This window comes from Micropterus salmoides, unplaced genomic scaffold (genome assembly GCF_014851395.1).
Source record: "Micropterus salmoides isolate LMB-PRFRI ecotype aquatic unplaced genomic scaffold, ASM1485139v1 Ms_hic_scaffold_6, whole genome shotgun sequence".
NCBI classification, from domain to species: domain Eukaryota; kingdom Metazoa; phylum Chordata; class Actinopteri; order Centrarchiformes; family Centrarchidae; genus Micropterus; species Micropterus salmoides.
The window spans coordinates 33,739,186-33,764,939 of NW_024044348.1; the positions used below are offsets into that span (position 1 = coordinate 33,739,186).

Sequence of the window (25,754 nt, forward strand, 5' to 3'; positions counted from 1 at the left end):
ATGCAGGTTAAAAACCAGATCTGCACAGAGCGGAGCAGCACCGACGACCCGGAGCAGGATGACAACCAGAAGAAGACCTCGTGTTTTTCCAACATTAAGATTTTCCTGGTGTCGGAATGTGCGCTCATGTTGGCACAGGGCACAGTGGGCGCCTATCTGGTGAGTTTCTACAGAACAGACAGCACAGACACAAGGTTGGTCTGAAGGAACGTCGTATCTCAGTAGGCTTTATCTCAGGTAACATCGGGTTAACGCAGCGCCCTTCAAACCGGCACAGACAGACAGTGAGTAACGATACGGTTAATAATCATATTATTCTGATCACATCAGAATAATCACACCCTCCAGTAACCACGGGACGCGGTGCTTTCACTGATTGATGACTTGCTGCGTATTATCCATCAGGCCTATGCACCATCTGCATGACACAAAGCGCGTCACAGCGGCCGCAGACTCCACGTTGTTGTTGGTGAATTTTATATGCGTATATGGATGGTCTGTTGGAGAGCAGGTTACGAAACACTGGTCAGGAGCTCCATCCCACCTGCCGGTTCTTCTTCATTATGCATCAGTAATGCAGGGGGCCTTTGACACTGGCGGATATAGCCTAGGCCTAGGAGATGACGTGATCGCCACAACAGAAGCGACATAGCGTAAATTTCATTATCGGAAAAGCTTCCTTTCACTTTTAACGAATTTACACTTCAATGTCACTTAAAAATAAGGTGTTATTTTATGCATTGATATCCTTAGATGGATGTCAAAGTGCTACGCTCTATTCAGTAGATGAACACATAACGGTAAAGGTAAAATGATTTTAGGAGCCAAAAGAAAATGCAACTTTTCTCTTAAATTGCAAAGATTTCAGGCACCATCACTGATGCAGAGGTGAAAGTGAAGTATCTTCCCTAACACCTAATGTATTCATATCTGTTTATGGTGTGTCTAAAGCCAACCACAGCAGTTTCTAATGTATTTGTGTGTGGTGATGTCTACCTACATTAGTCAGAGATGGCTCAACCACTTACTGTAAATCAGTATAAATATGATGCCACTTTAATCAGGTCTATTATTTGCCTAATTAAAGCCAATTCCCCTGATAGGTGTCAGCACAGTCTTGATACTATAAATAACTGCACATGCAGGTTGGGGGGAGAACAATTAACTGTCCAAGTCATCTTCATTCACAGTCATAATGTCAGTGGCTTGACTCTCATTACATGTGGCTTTTCTATTGGTGCAGCCTTGGCGTGCTGGTTCAGGTGAGAAAAACAACAAAAGGCCAAAAATTATATGGAAATAATCTGTGTAAGGACCTGAGCTAATCTCCAGAATCTAACCTGTACGTTGTCAAATAGAGATGTTGAAAAAGAGACCTTGTTCAGAAAAAGATGCTTGAACTTGCCTTAAAAAAAAACGTCTTCCACATGTGTGAAGACTGCAACTTGGCATAAAAACGAGTTGATTTTAATGGGTTTTGCACCAGTAACAAATATAAATCCATTAGTATTTACCTTGAAGACTGCAGTGGAACGTCCTTTTAACCAGCATCCCAAACCATAAGTGCACGTTTAGCAAATTCCGCTGCAGACAAAAGCACTGTGGAAGCACTGCCTATCCTCTCCTGTATAAAATGTTGTTTTTCATCATTCTTTGTTGTCTGTCTCTATAATTCAGCCACTTTCTTGGTTCACAGTGTGCCTTTATTTTCTCCTCTTTTTTTCAGTAGCACATTATTTTGTTTTACAAATAAATCACAGTGAAACTTTTGAAGAAGACAAGCTATAATGACTGAAGATCTGTCAGTACAGCAGCACTTGCATAACCGCCTTCCATAGCTTAGTATACATTCATCAGACTGAAATGGGCAGATTTTCTCTTTTCTCCATTTTCTAAAGCTCTACAACAATTTGAACTGTCTGTAAACACTGAAGTGGATTGGACTAAAATGTCTCAATACGGAATGTTAAACATGTACTATGTACATGTCCATCAGTTCTCAGTGAATGAAGCCATACATAAATCTTCTACGGCCACAAGAGTAAATCTTAACCCTGTTGTTTAGATTCTGTCACCTCTGAACTGTGTCCTCACAGCTTATAATGTCAGGGAACTGTGAATTACAACTTTGTAATAATTCTAGTAAACAGTGCACAAAGTTTTATGTAATTATTTTATTTAACCCATATTTAACCAGGTAAGACCCGTTGACATCAGTGATCTCTTTTACAAGGGAGACAGCAGCTTAAAAAAGGTTACAGATGACAACCACAAGAAACATACAAGATAGACATTTACATGTCAATATGTAACAAATTTTAAATTCAGAATCAGCTTCATTTGCCAGGGTTGTGTACACATATAAGGAATTTGACTCAGGATTGTACAGTGCTCACACTGTGCTTACTCAGACAATAATACAATAACACAATAATAAAATCGAGAAATAAAATCGAGAACACAAATATACACACTATTAACAAGCACAATATAGACAGATTGACAAATAGTGCAGTGACCAGAGTGCAAAGGATGCAGGAGTAAAATTATTACTATCATTATTATGTACATTTCGGGGTGGATGAGATATACTGGTACATATACATCCATGTACTCATGTACGCAGTGCGATGGATCATAGTGCAAAGGATGCTGGAATAAATAAGCATTATGTGCAGTTGTTATGTACTTGAGGTAGCTGGATTTGGTATATGGTATATACAATATGACAATATAACTGTATGAATAGTATAAAAAGCACTGAAATAGAGAATGATGAATAAATAATAAGTGGTAACCAGTGAACAGGTGGCTGATTAGAGACAGAGTTACTGGGTTATTGCACAGAAATTGTTCCTAACACTGTGAGTCAGAAATAAGCTGTTCATCAGAGTGATGACCTACACAAAGTAAAAAGTAACAACTGCACTTGCACTTATAAGAGTGAAGCATTACAGATAGTTCATCCTCTTTTGGAGGACAAGAACATAAGATAGACAAACAAACTATTTGTTATCAACTGTTTTGATTCATTGTTTCAACTATAAATGCTAAACATTGCTTAGTTCCAACCTCTCAATTGTTTGGATTTTAAGCTTTTGGTTGTTTTATGTGATAGTAAATTGAATATCCTCAGGGGGAATATTCAAGTTGTCATCTTTAGGATATTATGATTTTTCTCAACATTTTATACACTAAACAATTCATCAATTAATAGGCAGATTAATCATTCATGAAAATGGTCGCTGGTTGCAGCAATTTAGTGTGACAGGATAAATGGGATAAGGAATATAGAGAAAAGATGAATGGATATTATACGTGATCCATCTCATTTCACTTGCATAGTCATGGCTGCATTCTCCTTTTTATCTGGAATTGCTTCAAGAAGTCTCCAGGCTTATGCTGTACCTTTTGCTGTGGATGAATTATTAATAAAAGTTTAAAATAATACCTGGCCAACCTTTTATCGTCAGTCCTGTTGATGATCCAGCATACATTTGATGGAGCACTTCATACTTACACAGCTGCTACAATGTGTTTGTGTCAGTTTCATAATTAGAACAGCTGCATTAGGTTTATGCCTAAAGCACACACATGCACCTTTTCCCAGGATGGCATCTGGCTAGCCTCAGGGTTGTTTTGGATAAAGGAGGAGGAGTGTGGTGATGAAGATGTTGGAAGCAGCTCAACTGCTGTGTGTCGTCAACAGGTTGCTGTTGTTGATTTCTTGTGGCAGATGGCTCTTTCATACCTGCTTTTACTGAATAGCTGAAGAAATTAATCTCAGTGCCCTGCCTCATTATATTACACAATATTTTTTAAATGTATAAAATGTGTACTTCTGACAGGTTGATACAGTCTTAAGTGGCTACTAGTTGTAAAAACACTGTATAAAACTTGCTTTCTCTTTCTCCCTAATTCTCTCTCTCTCTGTCAGGTAAGTGTTCTGACCACTCTGGAGAGACGTTTCAACCTCCAGAGTGCCGATGTGGGCGTCATTGCCAGCAGCTTCGAAATTGGCAACCTGGCCCTCATCCTGTTTGTCAGCTACTTTGGCGCCAAGGCCCACAGACCCCGCCTTATTGGCTGCGGCGGGATTGTCATGGCGTTGGGGGCATTACTGTCAGCCCTGCCAGAGTTCCTGACTCATCAGTACGAGTATGAGGCCGGGGACTCGTGGCACGCTGAGGATGGCAGAGATGTCTGCTCTAACACCTCCAGGTCAGAAAACCGAGACTCTGGGTTTAAATGTGGCAACAGGGCCAACACCAACATGATGTACCTTCTGCTGATTGGAGCCCAGGTTCTGCTGGGCATTGGAGCCACACCTGTCCAGCCTCTGGGAGTGTCGTACATCGATGACCATGTTCACAGGAAGGACTCCTCGCTGTACATAGGTGAGTAGCACTGAGCACTGAGAACGAGTGAAACATATAAGCTGATAGTCAAGTCTTATCACCAGCTCCTGCACATAACTCCCTGTAAATATAGAACTCACCCAGTGAGTGACAGGTGGGTGCCTTCTCAGGTGGCTAGCTGCTAGGTGGTTCAGCAACCAGGCTTCATTTGGCCCGCCTGAGCTCCACCTCTCATTTTTGGATTAGCCAGAGTCAGACACTGCCAAGATGGCAACAGCCAGAGCCGCTAGGATCTTCCCACATTGAGCTTCACTGGCTTCTATGGCGTGGACATGAGAGTTGTATCAAATTTCTCTCGTCTAACTCTTACCCAAAATGTCAAACTATTTCTTTAATCATGTGCATTTGAACAGCAAACACTTGGACTAGCTACAAAGTGACTACAAATCCTTGAACCTACCAGAAGGAATCAGCTAAAATCAAGAAAGTGATTAATAATGATAATTTCCACATATACAATTCATTTAATGAAACCCCAAACCTGGCACTGGTAGTGGCCTGTTGTACATACCTTAGTGTTGTCCTTCCCATCTGGGATCTTTGACAGGACAACGTGACGGTTGATGTACATATTTTTGGAAGGAATGGTCTCTTTAGTTTTATGCCTGAGCCACTTATATGGTTCTAATATACTGTTACTGAAATTAGATTTGGCATGTTATCAACGGCTGTTGATGGCACTGGGTGCAAATGCCAGTGCACTCGATGACGCCAGATGTCTGTTCTTCTACACCAGAAGATGGAGTCTATGGATGGAGTGAAAGAAATGATAGATGAAAATAATATTTACAACCACAACACTGGCTCTGGCTAAGCTAAAATTTACAGCTAATAATTAATGAAGAAGATGATTTAGAGCCAGTCCCGCTGTAGCAATAAAAAGCATAAAAAACATTTCCTTGATTCCTGAACTAAACAACAACTAGCAACAGCTTGATTCTTCACGCTCTTGCATTTGGCTGTTGCAGTTAACTGGAAGTAATAAAAAACAAAGGCTTATGGCATAATAAAATCTGAACAATCATAATATCTATATCAGTATAAGTAAATGGGGTGATTATGTTGGTGCAAGTGAAACATGACCTATGACATTAATCATTCACGTGTGCACTAAATGATCAGCTCTACTATCTATGAACACCGAGGCTCATTTTAAAATGATAAGATTACCATATTACAGTAAACAAAATCTTATTACTAATACATATAATCTCCTCTGAATCATATTTAGTCATGATTAGTTAGACAAATGGTTAATGACAGGTGCACATGCAGCAAAGTAGGTTAAAGAAAGCAGTTGTTGGGAGGTAAGGCGGGTTTTAGGCTTTAGTTAATGCGCAGTGCAATGTATAGATACAGAAGGCGTCACAATCAAATCACAACAAATGGAAATAGACACCAGAGTATACAAAAGATCATTACAGAAATTGAATAAATCAAAAGTGTACAACAATAAAACAACTTCAGTTCCTATGTCAGTGTGCATGAATGCCCAGAAGGTGAAAAAAATATAAAGTAAGAATTTCTTTTGAAAATAAGGCATCTCACATTTTAGACATATACCTCTTAATGTAATAATATTGACACTGACTAAGGCTTCATGCCAGCAAGCATCTCTGCCTATGAATCTGAATCTGAATTCTGAATGCCTACCAGCTCTGAAGGTGTTGCAGTATCCTCACAGGATCAGTGTGGATTATCATCTTAATCCCAAGTAGTATAATTGATATATCTGTACTCTCTAAGCTAACTGCTGGTCTTACCACAGTCGACTTCTCATAGATCACCTGTCAACTAATTTATTTCCGTTTACTTCTAAACAAACTGAACGTTGTTTAAAAGAGGAAGGGTGACTGAAATGATGCAAAGTAACCTCCTGCCCGGTCTCATCCGGATGATGAAGTGGCTATTGTGGTCAGTAGTTTTGGTACACTGGAACCAAATAATAGAAATCTACAACTTTCTGTTTAGCCTGCCTCTCCTCTCCTCTAGCTCACATCAAGACCTACTGTATGTCATGCAGTGTCAGTGTGTGTGTGTTTGTGCATGTGTGTGTCCTTTTGCCATTGTCATGTTTAGTCAGTCTAAGTCACAGACTGAGGTTTGTTGACCCTGTAGTTTGTTCATTGTTTTCTATCCAGATGAAGGGTGTCACTTAGTGTTGAAAAGTGTTGGGGACATAGGGGGATCTGGTTGGACCTCTCACAGGAAAGTTTGATCTTTAAACACTTCTTTACCTGCATTCAGGTGAAAGTTTCTGTACCGAATTTATGGTGGAAATGCGAATTGTTAATGTTAATGAAATTTTATTTATGAAACACAAAATTAAGTTGACAGGTGACATTTCAAAATACATAAAATAATATAATATAATGCAGTGCAGCTCTCAGGCATTCTGTGATGCTTTCAGATCTGTTTCTCCTGTAGATCAACTTTTCTCATGTAATTTCATCCCTGCTGAGGCAACACATATGTAGACATGATTTAGTCTTCCCTCCTCTTTTGGCATGTTCAAAGGGGGAGAACAGAAAACTTGGCAACAAAGAAGTTTTTTTGGACAATGCACATTTGTTTCTGCCATATTTTAATGGCATTGCATGTTTTCTTAATGTGCAAATAAACCTTTCTAAAGGCATTTTCATTTGATATTTATCTGCAAGCTATATTTCAATAGAAGTATAACAAATAATACTTAATAAAAAAGTGGTGAGGACAAATCAGCCATTTCAAAAAGTGGTGGGGACATGTCCCCAGCGTCCCCAGTGTAAATGACACCTATGATAAGATAAAAATAAGAATATATTTAATAGCTAGAATAAATAAACAGGGCCCTTTGGTATCACTGCAATTAACATGTTTTGCTGACAGAAAATAAATACATTGTAACTTCAACTTCCAGTGCACACAATTGTATTTCTTGTTATTAAAAAATAGTTAAATACTCTATGCAATTTTAGGACATGAGACAGGTCCAGAAACATGTTTCTGTGATACTGCACTATGCAGTATAGACTTAGTTTTATCCTACCCAGATAATGAGTTTGGTCAGTGGATGGAAATATCCCTGACTATTGAACATGTTAGTTATGTGGAGGGGGATGCACAAGTCCATCAATACTTGTATGCTCTTCTTTTTTGAATGGTGTCATTCACTACTATGTTGCTGTGTGTAGTAGCTAATGTATGCCATATCTTATCTATTACGCAACAATAAATGAGAACCTTAATACTACATTCCTTGATTTTGTTGTAGCACCCAAATTATCTTCCATCTCACAAGTGATGTTTTGAAACAGCTAATTTGTAGAAAAGGTGCAGATTTTTGGGTCACTGTTAGATGTGAGACGTTAGAGAAGCAGTCTAGTGAACAGAAGATTGTTTTCTAACAATTTAATATCCTATATTCCCTGTATTGTCATTGACAGGGGAATGGCAGGTCTGATCCTGCCTTCTCTCACATACGTGCCCTTGAGCAATGCACTTTATTCCACACTTCAGGAAATGTTCAGTGGCCAGCAGCAGAGGACTGCAGTTATACTTGCAGCAGAAACCAAGAGATCGACATAACACACATTACAGCTTGTCTGCCAAAGTTGCCTAGGCAACAGTACAGAGACAGGCACTGAGGCTACAGTATGTGCCATTCCTGCTCTCACCGCTCAGCGACCTGCTAGCAGCAGAACTCCATCTGGGGAGATGGAGAGAATGAAACAAAGGACAAATGAAAAAAACACCCCATTATTAATAAAATAAGGAATGTATATGTAAACATTTAATTGTTGTAATTGTTTTGAGAATAGGATTTCAGACAATAATTAAATCTGATATGTGTATTTCTTACAAAAGCTGTGATTCTTCTATGAATGGAAACAGTAAAAGCAAGTAATACCATGTGACAGACTGATAGATGCTTGTCAGCATGTCAGACTGCCAAACTTTGCAAGTAACATGCAACTGTGGTGGGTTGGCTGCAGTTTATTTAGAAAGATTGCACTGACAGTGAGAAAGTACACTGGTCAATCTAAAAATCTATCCTATATTGTGCTATTCACATTTTTGCAAATGCAAGAATAATGGTAATGGTATTGAATCAATAATTATCAGTTCATGTTATCGACCCAGAAATTGCATATCCCTGCATCTCTACTTATTGGGATATTTTACAGCTGGATATGACATTCAGTTATTATATGGTAATATATACTAAATCACCATCACATTAAACCTTACAGAGCTGATGTAGCAATAAGCCAAAGCACAACTGTTGTTTATGTTATTCTGTAAAAGTTCTTGTGCTGAAGTTCCTCTTCTTGTGGATTCATCAGTTTGCCCTTATGGGATAAATAAAAGGCACTAAAGGAAAATAAAAAATACAGTATTGTTGGCTACCATGTGGCTAGTTGCTCCTCTTTACAGGCTTCTCTTCTTGTCTTTGGCTAGTTGCGTTGTCCCTGCTTGCGTTTCAGTGCAGACCTGCAGGGTGAGAAGGCCTGCGGTTTGTTCTGAGCATGCTTTGATCTGTACAGTCTCTGCCAGCAGTACTCAGAGTGGAGGAGGTGGGAGGCGGGGGCAAACAAGGCTAGCACAGCACCCAACAACCCACCCTACCCCTGCTTGGCTAGAGGCCAAGTCATGCCAGATGTCTGATGTAAGACACTACACTTTATATTTTTTTGCTATAATTTTAGAAGATTTTAAAGTGTTCTCTGCACTTTACTGAATTTAATGCGCTAGTCCAACATTGCCCCGTTATAATGTGTGATATGTGTTAAACCATCAGCACAACAACATCAGCATACTAATATGCTCACAGTGATAATGCTAACATGCTGGTGTTTAGCACGTATATTGTTTAGCCTACCATGTTCACCACCTTAGTTTAGTATGTAAGCATGCTCATATTTGTGAACTAGCATCAACCAACAACAATGCAGGTATTCAGTCAATTAGTACTGGACTAATTGAAAATTAAAGTAAGTGGATCTCCAAAGTTACTAAAATTCATCCCGAGGGGAACATGTACACCTGAACAAATTTTAATGGCAACCCATGCAACAGTTGTCACCCTCACTGAGATAAATCGATCCCCAAACTCTGGAGGATTCGTCATGCCAATTCATCAAATTGTGACTGACCGACGTTGCCAAATATTTACAATTTTAAAGTACTGTGGCATGATTTTCACAACAAAAGAGCATGACTAATTGTGATTTCAGTCGGACTTCTAAGAGTCAGAACTGCCTGTAAGCATGAATCTGATTGTGTTTGTCTGTTCATGTTAGCTCTGTGACAGAGTGGATCTGACAGTCCAGACAGGCAACCAAGGACGTCTCTTAACAGCAATCCAGCAATTATTTGTTGCTCTTTTCCCATTCTTCATTCGTCAGTTAGTTTAGAATTTTCTATACATTGTGTTTTGGTCACAAATATTGACTCTGATTTATCATGGTCACTGTTTTATGTCTTAGTCTATAAGGTACAGTGTTCTTTGTAACATCCCCCAAGCTTCTTCCTTTGACACGCAAAAGAACGCAAGAGAAAAGAATAATGGATCTATTAACAATCTCGCATTTTTTGACAATCCAGGCATAGTGATTGCATTGGTTACCTCCAACAGTGTGACTGCTGCGTTGTCTGTTGTGGCTCAGTAATTGCATTTAGCCCGCTCTTTTATACAGCGCGTATGTGTTGTGTGCTGCTTATCTGCTGCTTCCTTTTCAAGGCGGTGGCGTTGTTCGACAAGCTTGACGTGTGAAGACACAGTAACATTGTAAGAAAACCCCTGAATAATGGATCGTGACAGAGAAGCAGTTAGGAGTTGTTTAGCAAACATCTAACCAAGTGATTAAATATTAAAGCAGCAGCTCTCCACAGGCTCGCAAACAAACCTGATGATGGAAGGAGAGGCTGCTCTGTTGTGGCCACATCTTCACCCCATATGGATCAATACTGCCTGAAAAAGAGATTTAGTACACTGGGGAAACTCAAGACAAAACCAGGAAACACTTCCCAGTTGTCATGGCACAACTCCCCCAGCATGCACCTCTCCTGTAGTTACTGTTTTTCCACTTAGCTGGCCTTCAGATCAGTGTGCCTTCTGGCAGATGAGAGGAGAACAAAAACAGATTCAAAATTTGGAGTAATGCAGCAGTGATACACTGCAGCACAAGCAATAAAGAGTGGGATCTGTGTGATGAAAAGTGTCCAGAGTCCAGACATCTAGGCTGGAGTCTCTTTGTGAGGCTTTAACCAGGCACAGCAGCGGTTTCTCCTTTGAGCAAAAATGCTAAAGTCAGCATGTTAACATAAGCACAATGACAATGTTACCTTGCAGATATTGTGTTTATGCTGTTAAACATCTTAGTTTAGCATGATAGCATGCACATAGTGTGTGTGTGTGTGTGTGTGTGTGTGTGTGTGTGTCTGTGTGTGTGTGTGTGTGTGTGTGTGTGTGCATACAGTAGCCTATATATCCACATTAAAGTTACAGTATGTCTAGGTCTATTTAATATTTCTTGACCCGTGGCTTATATTATCAGCTGTGATACATTCCTGATCGGATAAGAAGATGGTTTCCGACAGAAAGACTAACCCGCTCCTGTGCTCTGTTGACTACAGTATGATGTCCGAGCTGGACTGTAATTGGATTATTGATTGCTGTCTGCTGCTTGACTGATACCCTAGGGCGAAGGCAACTAACCCTCCTATCTACTGTATTGCTCACAGACCCTCTAACAGAAAAGCAGCTATTCAATTAGAGTATTCATGCTCTGGGCTTTTTACAATAATGTAGCCCCAAATAGTTTCTGCTTTACGTCCTAATGAGGTTCAGTATGTGGTGCTGTGTAAATGTTTGTATCTTGCTAATGGAATATGTAAATCTTATTTTGAAATATAGTATGCAGTAAGGTCAATGTGAGCACCACTACAGTGTATAGAGTCAGTAAGGTACTCAGATGACTCCAGTTTCCATGCATTCCCATTTTTCTGTTTAAAATCAGTCTTTACAAAAAAACACTAATGTTTAGCAGCATGCCGCAAGGGATGGCCTGTCAGTCAGTCCACCTCTTTGGTCCCGATTGCCATGACAGAATCCTATTGTTTATGGCAATCCTGACTTTTCCCCTTGCACCACTATGAGCTTTACATTTGTATTTTTGAGTCAAGAGTTCAACAACTGTTAGACTGCTTTGACATTTGGTGGACACATTCAAGTTCCCCTCGGGATAAACTGTTGATAACTTTGGTGATGTCTTTGGAGAACTTTTCCACCAAGGTCATCTTCAGGTTTATTTTGTGCAATGCTTTATTTTAAGACCAACACCAACAGGAATGTTTTAGGTCTGTATCAGAGTGCTAAATGGCAGCAACAATACAGCATAGTACAGTAAAGGAGAGTAAGTAAGTACAGTAACCGATAGAACAGAACAGTGCAGTAAAGTAAAAGAGCCATCAGAGCCCGAGTGATCCAGCTCTGCAGCCGCTGGCTCAGCTTCTCTCTTCCTGCCTCATATCTTAGCTTCTATTCATTGCTGTAATGCGTGTAATGAAGCGCTGTGATGCTGCAAGTTGAGAGTCCACTGCAGCAAAATGTTTTTACTCCAGTAGAGTTATTACTCTTCCACTGTAGGACAGAAGAGGAAGGAATGGATGCTGACTTAGCACACACTGTCTGCTCAGACGGGCCCAGGTTGTTTTATATGTGCACCTTTCAGGGGTACCTTTGCCAAGTTACAAAGTGCCAGTGATTGAACTGTGCCATAATGTGAGTCTGAGTGAGAAATTATTCATGCGCTGGCAGTGTGACCAGGTATAGGATCCCCGTCTCATACAGTGTGACCTTGCCTCTGCTACATTCATTACAGCTGGGTGCAGGACACCGGTGATTACCTGCATGTTTGGCTGATTTTTATCACTTTTGTTTTTATTCGACCAAATGTAACAATATTAACAATAAAAATGACCAGGTGACCACTGATAATTTATATTCTCATTTCAAATGAACACTATACAAACCAGTTTGGTACTGCTTGTTGTAGTAAAAGTGGGTAACTGAACTTCCCTTTATTACATTCCTGGTTTTATATCTATGCGAGTCTTCAGTAGATTAGAACTCTATAATAATTTGCAATCAGGGCTGTAGGTACCAACTGATGACACAGATGTCATGTCCTCAGTATTTCTTCAATGAATTTGAGGGTTTTAGCTCCCTGGGGAGAGATTACTGTACGTTCTATAATTTAAAACATATACATGGTTGTGTTTTATAGGCCGTATTTATAGACTCTTGTATATTTAAATCTAGTACTTTTAGGTCAATGAATAAATTAGGTAAGAAAAGATGAAACTTCATTGATCCCGAGGGGGAAAATTGAGCAAATTAGAAAATAAGTAAATGAAGAATTGGCATGATTATCTTTCAGACAGCGAGAAGAAGGTTCCTTCATGCTTCATTTCAACAACTATAACATTAAACGCTTCTGAAATACATTACCTACCCTAACTTAAATGTCCCTGACAACATTTGTAGTCTCATTTAGCCACTTGTTTGCAACTAAATGCTCCAAAATTCATAAGGTTTTTACTGACACATTTTATGTTGTAGCATACAACGTGAACATCTCTTAACCTCGTGCCACAGACCTTATTTCAGGCATCTAACCAAAAATGTATGATGTGACCTGTCACAGTGGACTCCCCACAAAGCTGACCCACCATTTTAAACCGTGTTAAAAGTTCTCCCTGGCATTATTCACATCTCATTAACTCCATAAAAGACTATCCAATGAGTCAGCATAGTTTGATATCTAGCAAGCAGTTGGCTTGACATATTTTTTTACTTTAAAAGTAATACATTCAGTACATTTAATGTTTAACAGTAATACTAGTGTTATAGAAAAAAAGTTGCAGACCTAATGCATGTATGTAGTCAAATCCTCTAAAAGCTCTAAGCTTAAGTGGAGTGTCTCTACCTGCCATTTCCAGTTGGCTGGGTCAGATAAGCTGCCAGAGTTTTACAAGAATATCTAAGTAATCTATAAATCTCTTACATGTCCTAAAGTGTCTGTACTTTAATAAATAAACCTGTGAAATATATATTTCTCTTACAGTTAGTTTCAGTCATCTAGGTTTATGTGACACAAAGTTATAAGTGTGAAAGAAACAAGTGTATATGGAAATATTTTATAGTGCAAAGCATCCCCTGGGCAAAGCATGTACTGCTACAACAGCCTACAGTGTGTTTTTGAGGTGGGTGTCAGAATTAATTCCCCATCATTAACCAACAGTTTTCTCTCCCCATTTTTCTTGTATTATGTTGGCTATGATGATTTTAGCTAAAAATCATTGTGGGAAAAAAAAGTACAGGTTTTAAAAAACTAAAATTAATCAAAATCTATTTAATTTGCAACAGCACAAACATTCAAATTCCACACATGCTAAAAATAAGATCACAACTGTTTGGAGAAACAATTCATTTTGAAACTGACTGATAGCACTATGTTTTAACTGATGGAGGTAGTTTAGAAACATATGGGAGTCAATTCCTTGAATAAATTTTACAGACTAAACAAGAGTTATTTAATGATGAACTTAATGTAATCATGTTTATTTTTTCCAAAATGCAAACTGTAGTTGATACTGTTTTAGAGATATTCAGGCATACTATTCCCAACTTTCTGCATGTGTGTTGCTATTTTTCTACCTAAGTGGGAGTAAATAAGCTTTTTCAGGATCTCACACAAAGGCTAGTTTTAAAGTTGCGACCATTTCCCTGTGCCTTATTCTGCTGATTGCATGTTCCGAAGATATGTGCTGCTGCGCTGTAACTCAACTGAAGACACCACTGAAAGCATCTGCAGCTTTCGTCCCCATACGCTGAGGCAGAACTGGAATCATTGCAAAGTCAATAACTCCAGAAGGATTTACATTCTGCCTCTAATGAGCAATCAAAAAGGATTAAACCAATCCTTTGAAAATTAACCTCAGACGCATTGATTTTTATAATTAATGTATTTAGAAATGCATGCACATCATAATTCCGAAATTGTTGCAGTGGTTTTCTGCTTTGTCAAACTACAATGCAGCAACTTTTATTTCAACAGTCCCCCCATCCAAATCAATCTTTCTTTCAGCAAAAATACATTTTACAAGATTCAGATACTGTATATTGTTGTTACTATGCAGTAGCCAAAGGTTGTACCATATGGTTAAAGCACCAGTACCTCCCTACACACATTCCTTTACTGCTATGAGCCTCTAAAGCCCTCTCCAAGGAATGGGCTTTAGATCTACTGTAGATCTACTGTTGAGTCCAAACAACAGACTGGCATCAGTCTTGAATGCTTCTCCTGATGGGAGTCTAGCAGCTGTTGCTATAGGATTATGAGCTCACTGTCTTTTCTCATGGTATAGCAAAGCTTTACAGTAATGCTCCGTCATCGTGCTTATTGCTGCTGTTCTCATCAGCTGTTTCACTTTGAAGGCCACTCCAGGCTCTTATCTTTTTGTTATGTATACTGGACACAATAAAGCTGTGTGTTCCCACAGTGGTCTTTAGAGAATGTGGAGCTTTTATGTATTGTGGAAAGACTGGCTGGGATCCAACATTTTCCGCAGGTTCACTGCCGTTTTCATTTGTGTGTGTGTATTTGCCAGCCTCCCTGCATCACATACATTATAGATTAGTTGTGTTGTCCTGTGTTTGATCCTAGTGGAAGGCAGATTTGGAGATGGGAGGTTGTTCATTGGTTGGAGATGGCCCTGGTGTAACCCCAGACCTCCTCTATCACCTGAATTCAGCCCAGCTGGCATCAGTGACTGTGCTGAAATGAACATAATGTATCTAGCTGACAGAGAAAGTCAGACAAAGGCAGAGAGATAGGTCCGAGTGTACCACATTCATTTGTCACAGTTAGTGTATGTTAGTACAGCAAAGCTTAATGGGAATGAAATGTTTTTTTTAAATAATAATGCTTTTTTAAAGATTTGTATTTTTGCCCTGCTCTGTATGGTTTGTGTTTGTATCTACTACTGATATTCTGTGAGAACACCATTGTCCTGAACTCAGTACCAATGATTAAAGTACTCTGTTTTAAATTATATTACGTTCACGCTAAACAACAAAAAACACTGAGTCACACTCTTACCTTACACTTGCCAAGGTTTTTAATTGTGGTCTTTTTCAGATTTAGTCATATTAGGCTACTCAATTACGAGATGTACATACTATACCTTTTTAGCCATGCCAAGTAGCGGTGGGGCTTTGGTGGTAGTATCTCAAAAACCATTGGATAAATATCCAAATTTAGTAAAGATCATTAATTTTCCCCCAGAGGATAAATTGCGATAACAATCACCATTATCATGTCAGTTTTTTTTATTTGTCTCATTCTTTGTTTTATGGCCAAATACCTGCAAAACGAGATCAATGTCATTCCCATCAGCTTCAGCTGTACTTTGTGTTAAGTGCTAATTGGCCGCTAGCGTGTCTCTGTTTTATTGAAAAACACCAGTGAAAACTAGACAATATGGTATCTGGTTTTGTACTAGTGATTTTTAGTCCTAATTGATAACGTGAAATCTTTACAAAACTGTAATTCACCTTTCCAACATTCACCTTTGAAAACGAATATAAACTGTGTACCCACTAAATTAGAATTTAAAAATACCCCAGAGTGCTTTAAACATGATCCTTAATAAAACATTTGTGCTGAAACAAGTTTTCAAATGGCGACCAGAAATCAAAAAGGCTGGCTGAAATAAGTTTTCTTTCTGCCATTCTGCTCTCAGATTTATCACAGGCGATAACCACAGCACTAATCATTACTTACATCACAGAAAAATTGACTGGCCATCTCGTTCTATCTGTAGGGAGCAGCCTCCTCTGCTCTGGGCTCTGCTCTTAGCAGTCACGCCTATTGTTCCACTTGCCACCAGCATGGATAACTGTGTTCCACTGCCACACACAGTCTGCCGCTGCTTACTGGAAACCTCTCAACCAAAGCAGCAAGCAGGGCAGCTGTGAGCAAATCTAAGAGCAAATCAACCAGTGCTAATGCATCAGTGGTTCCCCACTGGTTAAACATTAAGAACCCATTTCCTGCTTGATTATTTATGACCCCCCTGGATAGACTAGATATAGTCTTGGTTTAATTATGCTGTGCAACCTATGAGCTGCATATCACAGTGACAGTGAATAAATCTGTCATTGGGAGACACCTGAAGAAATTTAGTCCCTTGGCATTAATTCAATACTTAATCTTTCCTTGAATAGAATACAGTTTGCTCTCAGTATTACAGTTGGTTTAACAACAGGAGGGTTCTCTGCGGTAGGAAGCTCCATGTTACCACATAATTAATAAAAGGGGCAGCCACTTTACAGTCTTGATACAATGCTGCCCTCTGCTGAAAGATGAAGTGAAATTCACTTACTGTATTCATTCTTTTGCTTATTTGTTTCTAGATTGTAGTTGATTGACAGTGGGTGGATTTTTCATTTTGTTTTTTTAAATTATCTTATCACAGTATCGGCTAAGCTAACCTAAAATTAACTCAGTACTGTCAAAATGTGCTTATATTGGGTTCTTTGCTTTAGTATATTTATTATTTATATGTATTATTCACACCATTGATGTTTTCTGTATTACATTCCATGTCACTGCGTGAATATAAATGTATGTACATTTTTAATGCATATGTGATAACCTTAGTGAACAGATGTACATGTGTTTTGCAGCATCAATACATTATTTCAGTTATTTGCTTTTCATGTGTGATGGCTCCTCCATAATGAATGTAAAAAGGGGAAAAAAGGCAATCCAATAAAAATTTGGTCACAAAAAAAACATACTACATTATAACTGGCTGGCTCTTTAATGCTGTCTATTCTCTCTTTCTCTCTGTCTTGCAGGTATTTTATTTTCAACGTTAGTGTTTGGCCCAGCCTGTGGCTTCATCTTAGGTTCTGTCTGTACCAAAGTCTATGTTGATGCTGTTTTCATCGACACCAGTGAGTTGGCATTTGCATTTCTTCAGATTCTGCCTTGAATATTGTTCATTTGTTCAATGCAATAGTTACATTTGTATTTACCTTACTGCACAATAGAGGAATACCACAATACTATACTATACTATACTATAATTATATAAAAATTATTAACAGGTGCAATTTACTTTTACTAAAATCCAATTCATGTGGCAACATCAATTCAACATCCACCCTACCTCCTGTCCAGGTAAGCTGGACATCACCCCAGATGACCCTCGCTGGATCGGGGCGTGGTGGGGCGGCTTCCTCCTCTGCAGTGCCTTACTCTTCGTGTCGTCCCTCTTCATGTTTGGCTTCCCCCAGGCGCTGGATGAGCAGGACATGGACAGTGGGGGGGAGAGTGAGCAGGCCATGCTGCCTTCTTCCCTGAACCTGGAGTACCAGGGCTCTAAACCCAACGGGGCCATTCACGGGTTTGATATAAATAGCGGACTCACAGTTTGTGAGCATCTGAGAGGTAAGGAGGAGCAAAAAAGAGTTGAAGAGAAAAAAGATTTGGTAAATGCTAAAGCTCAGAAATTATCATGATTTTCTTTTTCTCTGTCCTTCCTAACCCTTCTCTTTGTTCTTTTCTCTCTCTCTACCTGTTCTACCACTAATCATATCCTCTTTGTCTCCATTTTCTTCTCCATTGACCCAGTAATCCCCCGGGTAACCAGGCACCTTCTCTCTAATCCGGTGTTCAGCTGCATCACGCTGGCAGCCTGCATGGAGATCGCTGTGGTTGCTGGCTTTGCTGCCTTCCTGGGAAAATACCTGGAGCAGCAGTTCAACCTTACCACCTCCTCAGCTAATCAGCTGCTAGGTAGGTGTCCCATAATCTTGTCTGAGTAGAGGGCAAACCTTTTTTGTTCCCAAAGTGTTTTACCATTAAACCATCAGGCAGGCTGTTAAAGTTATAACAAACCAAAATAAGTAAGAAGCATAATGACAACACTTGTGCAGTGCAAACCTCTACTAAGAAAAAGGTCCGTAGATTTTTGGAAACATTGTGCATCCTTGTGTTTTCCTCCCCAGGTATGACGGCCATCCCCTGTGCCTGTCTGGGTATCTTCCTTGGCGGGCTGCTGGTGAAGAAGCTGAACCTGTCAGCCCTGGGCGCTGTCCGCATGGCCATGCTTGTCAACCTGGTGTCCACCGCCTGCTACGTCTCTTTTCTCTTCTTGGGCTGTGACACCGGACCTGTCGCCGGGGTTACAGTCGCCTACAGCAACGAGTAAGCAGAGAAACCTATTGATGAGGAGTCTTTTCAAGGATTTCAAGGACCAAAGTACTATACGGGTCTTGTTGTTGATAGTTATGCATGGCTTACACTTCATACCTGCTAAATAGAAAAAATATGCAACAAAAAAAAGCAACTGCTCTCACGTGGTTAAAAAAGAAAATGCACAAACAATACAATGTATTGCAAGTGTGTTGTTTTGTTTGCATTAATATTTCATTCAGCATTCAAGTTAGCCAAAAAAGACCACTCTTGTCACTATGGAAGACAAGATGTCAAGCAGGGAGGTTTTTGTTGCTGATTTATTGAGCTTCACCATAATTGTGCATTAACAGTAAAATATCAGCAATTCTTCATATCTTTAATATGATGTCTCAAATTACAGATAACAAGCCCACAGGGGAGAAAATTGCTTAAGTGCTGTACTCTATGGGTTGAAACTTTACATAATAATTTACTGATTACATTGTGCCATTAGTGTACAACGGTTAAATATTCTGCCCATAGAGTTCAATATGTAATCAATTGCTGATTTATTCTTTAAAAATGTATCTATAAATTAATGTCCATGCAGCATCAAAATTATACAAAAGTGAGACAATTGTTGTTGTGTTTATTTCCATTTGATGTGAACACCATACATATACTACCTAACATGACTTTTGACCTCCTCCATAGGACGTTGCTGTCCTGGCAGCGACCTGAGTCAGCGTGCATCAATAACTGTAACTGCTACACAGCATCAGTGAGCCCTGTCTGTGGTTCCAATGGAGTCACCTACCTCTCAGCCTGCTTTGCAGGCTGCACCAAACCAGTGAGTGAAGAAGTTAACACTGAAACAAGATGTATCATGACTAACCTTGGACACTGGAGAAAACTAAATGACAGGGACAAAAAACATACTTACTTACTTGTTTGAATAAGAAGAGGCTTTACCGTCTCCAGTCTATTTAGAACTCTTCTAATTCACATTAGCAAAAGAGTGCACACTACACCTGTTGTAGCTTCCAGTCCAGTTTACAATTCATTTTAAAATACTGCTCCTTACTTTCAGAGCCTTGCACAGACAAGCTCCTCTTTACATCTCTGACTTGATACAGCTTCATACTCCCATCTTAGGTCATCAGGTCAGAGGCTATTAGTGGTTCCCGACACTCATTTTAAGACCAAAGGCAATTGATCATTTCAAGCAGTGGCACCTTGGCTGTGAAATGCATTGCCTCCCTTTCTGTGTGTTTAAATTCTGTTGATTCTATAATAAAAAGCAACTGAAGACTATATGTTATTCAAACAGGCTTCTAGTTAGACAAGAGTTTTATGGCTATCTAATTTATGTTTTTACTATTTTTTTCAGATTTTAATAAATTGTATCTCACCTTATTGTGAAGCACAGTTATTACCTGTGAAAGGTGCTATATAAATACATCTTACTGACTTACTTACTTACATACAGTGCAGCGGTCATGCTTTAGATCTACATATTCAAAGTGGGATAACAACATTTTGATTCAATTTCTCGTCTTTGTGTCAGAACCTGACCAGCTGTACGTGTATATCCAGCACCAGTGAAGATGCGGTGGCTTTACCAGGAAAGTGTCCCAGTCCAGGCTGTCAGCAGGCCTTTCTCACCTTTCTGTGTGTTATCTGCGTGTGCAGTATGATCGGAGCTATGGCCCAGACACCCTCTGTCATCATCCTTATCAGGTAAGGAGACCTGTTGCTATACGTAGACTGCCCACAAGAGGGAGCTCTTGACACTTATGGCTAATCAAAGGCAAAATGATGAAATCAGAGTCACTTCAGTCATCTGTGGTACAGAGAAAGATAATACTGACACACAGGGTAACATTATGTTGCGTACCCTGTCAAAGAACATTGTAGGGTACAGAGCTGCAGGTGATCACATGAATATGAATACCACTCTACACAGATATAGTAAATAATGCCTATCTTTCTACATATTAAAGAATGCTTCAGGTTTATTACTTATTCTAATATTAGTGGCCACATTTAAATAGAAGTACATTATTATTACAGATTGAAAAGCATTGCACTAACCAAGTTAACTGCTGTGATCTGGGAACATGGCAACATTGCTAAAAAGAAGGCAGCAGGGAATTGAACACGGGCAGTCAGAGGATTATTCAGATTTTTAGAAAAACATTTTGGGAAATAATCTTAATTGCTTCCTTGCCAAGAGTTAGATTTGAAGGTCAGTACTGTCATGTCTGTCCAATAAATACAAGCTTCAGTCAGCTGCTGGTTAGCTTAGCTTAGCATAAGACTGGAAACAGGTTGAAACAGCTAGCCTGGCTCTGTCCAAAAATAACTAAATCCACCTACCAGGACCTCTAAAGCTTAACAATTAACACTTTATATTTTGTTTGTGAAATTTGAGCAAACAAAGAAGTGTAAAAACGACATGTTTACGTGGGAGTTATGTGCAAGAGTATTTGTTGGCAGGGCACCAAGTCTCGTCGTCACAGTTAGTTTGCAAGGACACTGGAAAACTCTAGCTTTGTATTAATTGTGCAGATATGAAAGTGATGTCTATAATAATGATGGTTTCATCCACTGTAACTCTCGTTGTGTTTGATTTCAACCTTGTTTGGTGCATTGTCGACATGTTCTCAGATAACAGCAACTACTTGTGGTGTGAACAATGTTAATCATAACTGAAAGAAATGTAGGCCAAAGCTGCAGAAATCAGACCTAGGTTTTGATAAATCTGAATTATCCTTTAACCACAGGGTCTACCACTTGTTTGACCTCACTGGGAATGAAACTCAGTATTGAGCTCACCAGTACACACCACTTCTGTCTTTTTTTCAGAACTGTAAGTCCAGAGCTTAAATCCTATGCCCTTGGAGTCCTGTTCTTGCTCCTGAGACTGATAGGTAAGGAATTGAACATATTCACTTTTATACTTTACTGTCATGCAAGGGCGTAAGTTTCATTTCAATATTGGAGGGGACACAGGTCCTGGGGGTTAAGGTCATTTCCTGCATTCTGGTGAGTTGTTCTGGAGAAATTTATAGTAGAAGTGTCTTCATTTATGTAAAGGGAAACAGACAATTCAAGAGGCAGGTGACTCTTTATTGGTCTGTCTGTGTGTATATAAAGGAAACCTGAACTCAAAGTGGGATTCTTTTTGACCTGACCTGCTGTCTGTCCACATTCCCCTCCTGCTCCAGGCTTCATCCCTCCCCCTCTAATCTTCGGCATGGGTATCGACTCCACGTGTCTGTTCTGGAGCACTGTCTGCGGTGAGAAGGGAGCCTGTATGCTGTACGACAATGTGGCCTACAGGCATCTGTACGTCAGCATCGCCATTGTCCTCAAGTCTTCAGCCTTCATCCTGTACACCACCACGTGGCAGTGTTTGAGAAAGAACTACAAGAAATACATCAAGAACAGCGAGGGTTATCTCACACCCACCGAACTCTTTGCCTCTAATGTGACTCTAGACAATCTGGGCAAGGAGATCACCCAGAACCCAGCCAACAGGACAAAGTTCATATACAACCTGGAGGACCACGAGCTGTGTGACAACATGGAGTCTGTATTATAGTGGTGGTCTGCACTGGGACTATAGACTGGAGCTGAGGCTGTTAAATTCCAACTGATTTGATGTGCGATGTTCCGTTGGTGTCATATCAGTTTAGAAGAACGTTCTCAGTAAAAGTCTTATCTTCTTGGCAAACAAAACATCAGATATAACGAAAAAAACAAAGAGTTTCCCAAAAACTCTATATCCACATTGCACTCATTTTTGTACATTTCTTTCAGTTGTTTTGGGGCAGTTTTTCCTAAATTTGACAGCAGAATATAAATTGACAGCAAACACGGGGAAAGAAAGGAGGAATGACATGCAACAAATGTCCCCTGCCACCGCAGATAATGCATCATACCACTAATCCACCAGAATGCCCCTGAAAGGATCTTTTTTAGTTCAACATTTCAATTAAAATTGCAAATTTAGATATGTTACGAGACCAGAACTCATTGACAAGCAGAAATTTTGGTTATTCATAAGCTTTATTAGACAGTTTATTTTCCTTTAGAAGGAAGTACTTCTCAGGTCCGGATGTCAGATAGAAAGAATGACAGCATGGTTGTTCATCATTAGATGATGCATATATATTGGCTCATGGTTGGAGCACTTTTCCAGACATACAGAACATACAGTCATAACTACTACGCAACCCTACAGACTTACAAACTGACTGATGTGTTCCCTCAAGTTTAATATAACAAACACGGGAAACGATACATTGGAGAGAGATGCATTGACAACAGGGGCCCTAGTAGGCACATCACTCAAGGAAAACCAACAAATCAGCAACAGCAAGAAATAAGAGTACAGCCCCTTGAATAGGTGTAATCCCTCTATTTGAGAATAATAGAAGGGTTAGACAAGACACACATGAGGATAATTCAGTGTCTGAACGTGTAACATTTCAGTTACACAAATCTCTCTAACCAGTGATTTGACCGAACCACCATTATAACTCTGCCAGGTAGACTCATGTCAATGGCAAGTGGAGACAGAAATACAGTTTGACTTGGTGGTGTAATTCTACTCTTGGGGACGCCCCCTGCAGCAGTAATGCATGGAATACATAGCAACATGATAAATAACAAGCTGGGAACATAGCAAATAAAACTCTCCAGAGTTCATGTATGTAGTAGTGCCAAAGCAGGCTGAGGCTGTGGGGGAGGAGGCCTTCACTAATAGAATCAGTAACAGCAGCAAAGCTCACAGGAGCGTACATGCTGAGAGTGTGAAGGCATTTAAGTAGAGCGCCAAGTCAAGGAAGTGAGACATGATGATCGTGGTGGGCTAGCTGTCAGGAGACACAGCATAGCATGACGCACAGTGTCCAGCCAGAATTAGTTCATTTAAAAGCATGTTGGTAATGCATGCAGTAATTAAAAAAGAAATATTCAGTATGTCACTAAGATGCACAGACTCCGTGGTTTTGTGGCCATGATAATGGTTAAATACATATTTAACTCGAATGGCTTCCAAATTATATTTTAGACCACGGAAAAGCTTTATAATGCATACTGCATTGTGATGTTGACCACTTTTAGCAAACCTCAGCTGACTCATAATCACTCACACTGCAGTGATTGTCTAAACATAGTTTTTTTCAAATTGGTTTTTATTTTTTTAGGAATTCTATAGGATTCTGATTTTTGACATATCCAGTTGATATAGAGAATATATTCTTTTTTTCTGGCTTACTTTGTAAGTATTTAATATGTTTTGCATCAAAAATGTGGACCTTTATTGAGCTACTTACCTTTACCATAGATTTTATTTCCAAAATGTATAATCCCTTTGATGTTGGGTGTTAAAGGAGTAGTTGTACATTTTGTGAAATATGTGTATTCTCTTTCTTGTCGAGCCATTTAGCTTAGCTTAGCGTAAAGACTGGAAATAGGGGGAAACAGCTGCCATGGATCTGTCCAAAAGTTAAACAATCCACCTATCAAGACCTGTAAAGCTCAGTTAATAACATGTTTTATTTCGTTTGTGTAATCCACACAAAAACCAAAGTGTAAAAAGCAACAGATGGGGGGTTACTCCAGGAAGTCACTGTGCACCGCCAAGATATGGTCCTGTGCACCCCCCCCCCCCCCCCCAAAAAAAACAAGATATATAAGTTGTTAATATGTTAGCTTTAGAGGTGCTCGTAAGTGGATTTTGTTACCGGATAGCTGTTTTTGTTTTCCATCTTTGTGCTAAATTAAGCTAACCAGCTGCTGATTGTAGCGTCATATATCCAAACATGAGCATATTGTCAATCTTCTTATCTAACTCTTGGCAAGAAAGCAAGTAAGTATATTTCCTAAAATGTTATTTTAAGTTAGTTAAAGCCACTTAAAACCCTTCCATGATTCAGTTTCTTTTAATGCTGCCACTCATGTTTTATGAGTACTTTTTTGTGGTGGACATGGTTTTGGATCCACACTTAATGTATAATGATGATTTATTTAGTTTAGCACTTCAATGAACTAACAGTATTAGATTTAAACTATACATTGATGGTGCTTCGGCATCATAAATAATAAAGAGAATATTATATCAAATGGGGAGAACAGATGAGTTGTTAGAGGATGTTGGAGATCTACTAAGGACCTACATTCAACACAGAGCCATGCCAAACCGAGTTTAAGCACTGCGGTGTGACTTAAATTCCTAAAATGGTAGAATTTTTGGGGCACTGATTAGGACGTGTTTGAAACTGTTTCCCTCCTTGATGGGAGGACTGGCTCCTGGCAGGACATTCAGGACAGCCAGACATTATGCTAAGATGTACAAACAATTAAAAAAGGAAGCTTCTATCAGAGAGGAGGGTGTTCACTAAGATTACCAGCTGGCCGGCATCTCCTCCTCAGCAACCCCCAATAGGCGGTGCTGTCTTTGATAACTGTAACGTCCCGTGTGTCATAGTGCTGACTCCTGTGTATATAATAGTGCCATACAAGTGCCAAAGTGACACCATAGAAGTGTTTTGTAATGTCCTGCAGAGAACTTTGTCTCAACACGCTGGAGCTCAGAGCAGATCCTCCAGCTGTATGTAGCCTTTCTGTGATATCCCTCCACTTACTTTTACCATATCATACAAAAGTGTCCCAAAAACATATTGCCTATAAAATATTGTATATGGGTCTAGAAAACAGTATTATTTAGGATGTAATAACTGTTAATATGTAGGACTTTTCTACTAGTGAAGGTATTGTCTAATTTAGATTAATCTCTCTTTCCATCAATGGCAAAGCTGATAACTGTTTGTTGCTTTGGTCCAAATAAAAACAATACTTTGCTTGAAATAAGTGGCACCAATGTTAAGCTATTGCCTGACATTGTACAGTAGATAAGGTTGACTGTAGAAAATGTCACTGATAGCAGTCCTGCACCTGTGCCTGGATATTAAGCTCTACTCTGAGACTTTCTGATGGGAGCCTATGTTGTGCCATATCAACCTGTGCACTGTAAAATTCAACACTTGCGAAGAAGAAGCCAACTTATTCTAGGTCTGTCTAACGTGCTGGC

The 25,754-nt window shown here is 39.4% G+C and overlaps 1 protein-coding gene across 1 annotated transcript; it reads left to right on the forward strand.

Annotated features, from left to right (window-relative positions):
* On the forward strand, positions 1 to 24,315 carry LOC119890853 (solute carrier organic anion transporter family member 3A1-like). The gene is made up of 10 exons (XM_038702299.1): positions 1 to 159; positions 3,938 to 4,397; positions 17,329 to 17,427; positions 17,654 to 17,923; positions 18,107 to 18,271; positions 18,484 to 18,682; positions 19,367 to 19,502; positions 20,220 to 20,392; positions 21,521 to 21,585; positions 21,883 to 24,315. Exons 1-10 carry the CDS (start codon positions 1 to 3, stop codon positions 22,257 to 22,259), a joined length of 2,103 nt encoding a protein of 700 aa, XP_038558227.1. The 3' UTR covers positions 22,260 to 24,315.
* Positions 24,316 to 25,754: the final 1,439 nt, after the last annotated feature.

Bases quoted from the DNA above. Each gene is read 5' to 3' on its own strand.
- LOC119890853 (XM_038702299.1), top strand. From the start codon at position 1: ATGCAGGTTAAAAACCAGATCTGCACAGAGCGGAGCAGCACCGACGAC. The intron at 4,398-17,328 runs GTGAGTAGCACT...TCTGTCTTGCAG, and splicing joins GGACTCCTCGCTGTACATAG to GTATTTTATTTTCAACGTTA. The intron at 20,393-21,520 runs GTAAGGAGACCT...TCTTTTTTTCAG, and splicing joins TCTGTCATCATCCTTATCAG to AACTGTAAGTCCAGAGCTTA.